Source organism: Toxotes jaculatrix, chromosome 8, assembly GCF_017976425.1.
Source record: "Toxotes jaculatrix isolate fToxJac2 chromosome 8, fToxJac2.pri, whole genome shotgun sequence".
NCBI lineage: Eukaryota > Metazoa > Chordata > Actinopteri > Toxotidae > Toxotes > Toxotes jaculatrix.
In genome coordinates this window covers 3797272-3805960 of record NC_054401.1, presented here as the reverse complement: position 1 = coordinate 3805960, position 8689 = coordinate 3797272, and the positions used below count along the sequence as shown (strand labels likewise).

The 8689-nt window shown below is 43.2% G+C and overlaps 1 protein-coding gene across 1 annotated transcript; it reads left to right on the top strand.

Moving 5' to 3' along the window:
• Positions 1–1674: 1674 nt before the first annotated feature.
• On the top strand, positions 1675–8689 carry nr1d2a (nuclear receptor subfamily 1, group D, member 2a). The gene is made up of 8 exons (XM_041044113.1): positions 1675–1997; positions 4687–4923; positions 5034–5122; positions 5241–5385; positions 5576–6294; positions 6416–6601; positions 7232–7442; positions 7610–8689. Exons 1-8 carry the CDS (start codon positions 1967–1969, stop codon positions 7807–7809), a joined length of 1818 nt encoding a protein of 605 aa, XP_040900047.1. The 5' UTR covers positions 1675–1966; the 3' UTR covers positions 7810–8689.

Below are 8689 nucleotides of genomic sequence, written 5' to 3'. Positions count from 1 at the left end.
ACTTTTATTTTATGTTACTTTATACTTCAACTCCACCACAGTTCAGAGGCAAATACTGTAGTTTTTACTGCACTACATTTACGTGACAGAGATTTACTTTTACATTTGAAGAGTTTATAAAATAGGATGGTTTGTTATAGATGAAACTACTCAGCTCAACTATATCACATTCTTTCAATTTATTGAGAAAATAATGATCTTAAGAAGCTAAGAATAAGAAGTTAATATCTGATATTTTACATTGAGCTACAACAAATTTTCTCAATAGTGAAGATAGTGAAAAATGCCAGTTATAGTTTCCCACAGACTGGCATTCTACAGGCAAAACTACAGATTCATAAAAAAAAAAAAAAAAATCAGATGCAGCAGATGATCTATAATAACAGTAGTTATTTTGTTAATGTGAGTATTTTTAGCGTGTGGTATTACCATTTTTACCTCAGTAAGGTTTTTGAATACTTCTACCACCACGTACTTAAGAGGTGAGTTGAACCTCAAATCTGATTTATCATGCGCACAAACTGTGATGGAGTATCAAACTTTCACTTTATATTTGGTTATTATATTATTTTCTGAATTTCTTAATTGTATTATTCATTTTTAAAACATCCTCACCCTTAATTTTCGAGATGTACAGTTCTTTATAAATAAGAGTTGCTATCCCTGTTTTCAAACATTTTAAATTTTAGCGTGTTTTCTACTTTTACCTTCCATATTATATATGTTTAAAAAATTAAATTTTTTTCATAATATTTATATTATTTAGGATTTAGTCTTCTTCTTCTGTGCCCCAGAAACAGTGTACTATTATGAAGTACAAGTGTTGTATTTCAAAGCAAAGTGCTCATTTTTCTGAATGGCCTCTGTCAGTGTACACTTACATTACAATGGTCTGTTGGGTTAGTATTATTGATGAATCAAGCAGCCTTTTAATGTTGCAGATGGCTTTAAGTAGTTTACACATATTTTAGTCTACAATAATGTGTCCATAGTACAGTTTATATAACTGTCATTGGTGGAGTTGATTTTACCTTTTTATGTTGAGATTTTAATGTTATTTTGCTGCACTTTGTAGTTTGAGTTTTCAAAAGTACTCTACCAGTAAAGATTACTGTTGTTGTTTGTATTAAAATATGAATTTGCAATGTAATTATACGGCTGTTAAATGAATGTAATTTAGTTCCTCTTTTTTTCTTCTTTTTCAACTGGGAGTTAAAGTAACAGCAAGAATTTCCCTACGGGGATTAATAAAGTTATTCTGATTCTGATTCTAATGGCAGAGTTCCGGTATGAGGTACCTGCATAATGGAAACTTTCAGGTACAGGTGAGCAGGGACCTGCTGCTGCTTGTCGGTATCTGACTACTACGAGAAAAATAACGTTACTAAAAAACTTGAATGACCTGCCCGTTCACAGGCAGGCAGGCAGGCCTGCACGCAGCATGGCTGCTGTACTGTGTCGGTGGGGCTTCACCCTTCACGTTGTACTGTGCAACGTGACCGCTCTTGCCATTCCTCTGTTACGTCGGCGGAACGCTTGGCTCCGCCTCTCCGGTGTCCTGAAAGTGTGTCACTGGGTTAAAGTGGCTCGAGCGCCCGGGCGGAGAGGCGTGGCCGACAAATGGGTCACATGGGCGAGCCCACTATTGAGAACATTCAGTTCTCTTGACTAACCCGCAGTCACACACAACAACAGGGGGGAGTTCCTCCGATTCAGCCGTATACGCACTCGACCTGTTCTCTCTCAGAAAGTAAACGCTGGACGAGCCGCTCTCTCGTGAGTCACCGACTTGGAGCGGCAGCTTATTTCCAGAAATAGATTCCTGATATGTGCTTCAGCGCCGTTTTTCAACTCGTTTTACTTGCACACGGTCGCCAAGTTTAGTCTCCGTCGTTTTTTTATTTCGTGACAAGCGGCAGAAGTCGTGACAGACAGTTGAGTTTAGTGAAAGATCTGTTGATCGGAGATGCCTGAGGACGCCGGGACAGCCAAGCCTGGTAAGAGGACAATGTTTGATATGATTGTTTCTGCAGGAAACAGAAGGAATGCAGGGCTGATAATGTTTTCACTGCATGCACTGTGCAGACCTCTGTTTCAGTGATGGTGTAAAGATTTTAGTGAAATGTGTCCTCTGTAGATCCTCAACACCGCCTCAAACATCTAGCACATCACGTTTTATTATGCCTCTTGCTGCTATTTATGGCATTAGTGGTGGAGGAAGTCCACTAAAGTAATTTGTGACACACAGTTCTGAAAATGCTGTAAAAATGTTTTTGTGGCTTGGAAACACTGGGTGCATAAAAATTAGCGTTTAGACGGAGTTTCAGGTGATAACAGATAATTTTTAGGAAGAAAGAACACCAATGAATGGCGTTCCCAAAATGTAACTTGGTCTTTTTTTTCTGATTGTACGGCCGTATTATAATCGTATATTAGATGTCAGGAAATTTGTATACATTTTTAAAAATTATTTTATTTCATTGCTGTGGGGGTACAGTGTGAGGAAAAGGCGAATATTAGTCCCGTTACTGTGTTTTAAAACGGGGTTAGGAGTGCCAGTGCGGCGCTGCGTCGATGCTACATTTACATTTGACACAACAACAGTGTTCCACTTCCCCGGTCCTGCTCACATGGACAGCGTAGCCTAGCCATGTGCCTGTGTGTACACGCTCTCGGGAACACTCCTCTGATTGGACGAGAGGCGTTCCACTCCGCGCGCACGCTTCAGTGGAGCTCTTCTCCGATTGGCCGGAGCGCAGCCCGTGACGCAGCCATTGCATAATCCGGTCTGTACACAGTACTCGAGGCGCGAGGCTGGACTGCAGGGTACACGTGAGACGGGAAGGGAGAGCAGCGGCTGACCTAGATTTTTTTCTCCTCCTCGCGCTTTGCTTTCACAGAAATACATGACAGGTCCACGTGTGGGTGGGCCGTGAAAGAGAACAGTCATGGTTGGGGTTAGGTAATCATCTGCTCTGGCCTCCAAATTTTAAAGAGCTAATGAAGAAAAACACGAGCCTTTACACAAATATTCCAGCAAAGACGTACAGATGCCCCGTTTTCTGTGTAAACGTTTATTTTGAATGGAAATCGACTGAGCGTGTTTTTGATGTTAAAATGCACCGACCAACTTTAGTTCATTCACTTTAACACAGTCATACTGAGGCGTTACTAGAGCAGCTGACAAATAAACAATGCCTTGCACAAGGGTACTTCAGTAATATTCATTATTAGGATTGCAACTAATAATTCATATATATTCATATAAACGTCTTCAGATGTCTTGTTTGTTTGACCCACAGTCCAAAACTGAAACATATTCAGTTTACTGTGATATAAAACAGAAAAGCAGTAAAACCTCACTGTGGACACAGACAATACCTGGTGTATTTTGCTTAAAAATGACCTAAAGGATTAATCAACAATGAAAATAGTTGCAGATTAATTTTCTGGTGGTTGACTTTTTGATAAGTAGTTCAGTTTTAATTATCAGTTAATCTGCTGATTACTCTTTTGATTAATTGTCAAAAATCCATTCCAAAAACCAAAAAACTATTCAGATTACAGTGAGATGTGTGAGAGAAAAGCAGGAAATCCTCTCATTTTAGAGGCTGGAATCAGAGAAGATTTGGCATCGTTTTAATCCTCTTGCTTTATAAATGACCAATACAATTGATTATCAAAATAGTTTCCAATTATTTTTCTGTTGTTTACCTAATCGATTTATCGAATAATTGTTTTGGTGTTGTTTATCATAACTTAAGATATTGTACAGTAAAGTAAGAAATGGTGAAGCTTACTACTGCAAAGGCTAATCAAATGTTTTTCTGCATTTTTCACTTGGTATGCCCCAAAGTTTTTAAAAAAGATGTTTCACACTTCCTCAGTTTTGTAATGTGTCTGCAGGCTGTTGCCCTTCTAGCTGTGGAGCCAGCAAACTTTCAATTCCAAATTCGTGTGACAGAAAGGTCACAGATCTGTTTTCTGGCCAAACATGTCATTATATAACCCAGTGGTGGATGTTTTCCCTTTCCTTTGTTCCTACAACTGTTATGTTGCTCTAGTGCTTCAGTGACCCTGTCTGGTCGTCAAGTCAGCGGAGCACACTCCCATAGCATAGACCAAGGCGTGTTATGTAACAGTGTTATCCAACCAGTAAGCATTGGAGGTGATAAAGCAGGTCAATCACAGCAGTGAATAAACCAACCAGGAAGCACACACATACTCGACTGGGTGTGTCAGAGGCACCTGTGCTCACTGTACTGCCAAGAGTTTGTTTATTTTGCACACGTAGCAATTTTTTTCATTACTGCGGTTTACAATTTAATTCCTGTTATTGTCTCTGGCTCACATGAATGTTGGCAAGCGTGATGCGTAGTAGGGTTAAAAACATTCCATATCTTGATGTGGTTGTTTCTATGGTTGTGTGCATTTCGCTTCTTAGAAACAGATTTACATGAAAACAAAAACACATGTCCCAAGATAGCAAATTTTGCATTTTGTGTTTGCTTAATGCAGTGGTTCATTTTCATACTAGAACAACAGTAGCCAAGTAACAGGGTTACTGAATGAAGAAAATGCTGGGTAGGGTTACATTAAAAGAGCCTTCATGAAAAAAAAAAACTCTTTTCTTTCTTGGAAGTCATTTACCTGCTGTAATATGTCATTGTCTCCCCCTCTCCACAGGAGGCGTGATTGCCTATATTTCCTCTGGCTCTGCCTCCAGCCCAGAGTCCTGTGTGAGCAGCAGCCCCAGCAGCAGCTACCTGTCCACATCACCTACTCTGTCCCGGCCCTCGCTGCCCAGCAGGGCTGTGGGAATGTTGGTGGACATCGCTCCGCCGCCCAAGAACGGGCACCCACGCGGCCACGGCACGGAGAAAGCGGGGCGCTCCTCCACCTCTGCCAAGAGCAGCATCACGAGTAAGCCCAACATCAGGGTCTTCTCATTACCGGAACACAGTGCCACTGAGAAACATGTTACACGTGTGATCTGATGCACATGAATCACTGATTATTTTTTGTTTGTGCAGAAATCAATGGCATGGTGCTGTTGTGCAAAGTGTGCGGCGATGTGGCCTCGGGCTTCCACTATGGTGTGCACGCTTGTGAGGGCTGCAAGGTGAGACAAGTTCCTGGAATGAAGCGTTGCGTCTCTGCACGTTTGATTCATATCTTCACTCTGAGTATTTGTGCTGAAATGGGCTCATGTTCCTCATGTGGATCTTGTGGTTCCTTAGGGCTTCTTCAGGAGAAGCATCCAGCAGAATATCCAGTACAAGAAGTGTCTTAAGATGGAAAACTGCACCATCATGAGGATCAACAGGAACCGCTGCCAGCAGTGTCGGTTCAAGAAATGTCTGGCTGTGGGCATGTCCAGAGATGGTGAGCATTAAGATTAGTTTTGGTAAAAAGTTTATTATCATACAGTTAAACCAAAAAGCAAACGCCACCTGCTGATTGGAGTTTTGCCCAATGTGATTCATTTACTCTAAAGCTTGTCTTTTTATTGGAGCTCATGTTTAAGTATTGTTAATCTTAAAATGATCTAACGGCTGTCCTTTTTCACCCTCAGCTGTCCGATTTGGCCGCATCCCAAAGAGGGAAAAGCAGAGGATGCTCCTGGAAATGCAGAACGCCATGAACAACATGATGAGCAACAACAGCCAGCTGCACAGCATTCTGCACGGCCACCAGAGCCCCCCGCTGCCCATGGAGGCCATGACCAGCGATGCCAGCTCCTCGCCCTCCTCTTCCTTGTCCTCTGCTTCCGATTCCCCATCGTGCTCCAACCCCTCCTCGCCGCAGTGCCCCCAGGACGCAGAGTCTGTGGTTTCCATGGACACCAACTCCAGCTCTGCTTCCTCCTGCGCATCAGACAGTGGCGAGGACGAGGCCGTCGTCGCGACGAGCAGGCAGCACCAAGATGCTTTAGCGTTCAGCCAGCAGAGGTCACCAAGACAAGGCCAGGGCTCGCCCTCGTCGGTCACAGCCACCCTGGAGACGGGGTGTGACAGCCGGATGGAGGAGCAGCAGGAGAGCTGGAACTGCTGGAACAACAACGCAGTGGTGGGAGGTTACCAGCACAGTGCTTATATTAACAGCCAACACGTCACCAACGCTGCTTATAGGGAGGAGAGGGGAGTTTACCAGCAGCAGCCTCAGCAGCAGCTTAACAGCGCCCCTAGCTGTGAACCATCAGAAGACAGCCAAAGACATCATGAATTTAACACACAACCTGCCTCAAGTGGTTATAATGGACCAACCAGCTGTGTGAACAGTAGAACACACTTGGTGAGTAGTTTATCGTTTACATTCGTATTACACTTGCAGAAAGCCAGTGAAAACTAAAAGCTAGAAAAACATTTGATCACGCTCCCTGACTGACTCTCCCTCTGCCTTCGTGTTTTTCCAGGTCTGTCCGATGAACACCTCGCCCTTCGTGGACCCCCATAAGCCAAGCCAGGAGATCTGGGAGGAGTTCTCCATGAGCTTCACCCCCGCCGTGCGGGAGGTGGTCGAGTTCGCCAAGAGGATCCCGGGCTTCCGCGACCTCCCCGAGCACGACCAAGTCAGCCTCCTGAAAGCTGGAACTTTCGAGGTAAGTGGGCAAACAGAGAAAATATAAACACCTCGTGTTATTTTGCGCTCACTTTGAAGTGAAACACAGCGGGTTCTTCAAACACCCAGAATACAGGATCTGACTGTCAGCTGTGTGTGCTGACTAATATTTGCTCTGATAACAGTTGGAATGGGACTGAAAGAGACTTTACAAAGTCTCTGTGGGTTCAGTCGAGACTGCGTAATGTGACGTTCCTGTTGGAAAAGCTGAGATACACCCATTTTAGCTGTTCCTATTCCGATCATTTGATGGTCGCAAGTTTGGACGTAGTTATGCCAGCCCTCGGTCTGCTCCTGAGGCTGTGACTGAACACACTGTGCACCTTTTTAATAAAGTTAATTTTAGGATGACGCCATAGAGAGTTTGAATTGGTAACATGCCCTCAGAATATTTAGTAACTGGACCATTCTGCATCCAAGACCAAGAGCTTTTTTAAATATAGATGTATAAAATATAGAATATACAACAGCTTTAATTGTATCTGTTAGGATCTATTAAAACATAAGAACAAAAGAAAATCAGTATCAGAATTATTATTTTTAAAATTTACACATCAAAGCAAAAACTTTAAATCCTCCCTCCCTCCCTTTCTTGACCCCTCCCCCCCAGGTGCTGATGGTCCGATTTGCCTCTCTGTTCAATGTGGTCGAGCGGACCGTGACCTTCCTGAGTGGCAAGCGCTACAGCCTGGACACGCTACGCTCGCTGGGCGCCGGCGAGCTGCTCAACTCCATGTGCGAGTTCAGCGAGAAGCTGGCAGCGCTGCGGCTCGATGCCGATGAAATGAGTCTCTTCACCGCCGTGGTGCTCGTCTCAGCCGGTGAGAACGCTTCACTCGAAATATGGTGATGAATGTGAGCAGTTCAGTGTATTTGCAGGGAAATGGTGTTTAAATAAAAGTAGTGTGGCGTATGTGAGAGATAAGTCATCTGTGAGGACTCATTAATGAAACCGTGTTAATATTTCCTCCTTTCTGCTCTGCCTCAGATCGCTCAGGGATCCAGGACCTGAACTCAGTGGAGGCCCTGCAGGACAAACTGATCCGGGCGCTGCGAAACCTGGTTATGCAGAACCATGGCGACGAGGCAGCCACCACTTTCACCAAACTGCTGCTCAAGCTTCCCGAGCTGCGTTCACTCAACAACATGCACTCAGAGGAACTGCTCTCCTTCAAAGTGCACCCTTGAAAGCTTCCCAAGGGGGTAAATCTGTGCCCTCCACCTCCTCCACACACACACCTCCACCTCCACCAGGACCTGCCTCTTACTGCCCCCTTGCCCTCTCTATTCGACCAACCCAGTTAGTGTTTGTTTCTAGAATGTATTAAAAGTTATTTTTTATTCTATTTTTGTTAAGTAGACCATGTGGGGTCTAAAGAGAGAAGAATATGAAATGTACTGTATTTATAGAAGAGATAGCTTACGCTTGTTGCACACAAACACACACGAGTGCATGTGTGTCAGAGGTTCTTAGTTTTGCAGAAGTTGGAGGCACTTTTCTATTTTCGAGAGAAAGAAGAGTACTTAACTGGCTTTATGAAATGATAGAGTAGAAACCAATTAGTTTTTTTTTTTTTTTTTAATTTTTAGCATATTGTTTCCTCCAAAAGCCATTTAATTCCAAAGTGTATTCTCTGATGAGCGGGTGAATGTGAGAGACAATATATACCGCATGTTTGTTTGGTCCAATATTTTGACTGATACATGTTGGCGAGAAAGGCAAGCTATCAGAAAACGTATCGAAGAATGTGTGACGATCGCTGCTAATGCATGGCTGTATTTAATGCGAACAACTTTTACTTGGACTTTTCTCCCTTCACCTCAGAAAGCATCAGTTCATTGTTTTAGTGTGTAATGTTGTAGTTTTCCTTTTTTTTTTTTTTTGTTTTTGTTTTAATTGATTACTTTTTTTTTAATGTGTTAAAAGTCTCATGTCAGCTGCCTGTACACTGCCTGATGATTTCTGGGGGAGTAGATGACGCCACTTTCAGCGACACTACATTTGCACAAGTTCTGGAGCAGAAACCCAAGTTACACAAAACCCACAAATAGTGTGACGCAGCATCAT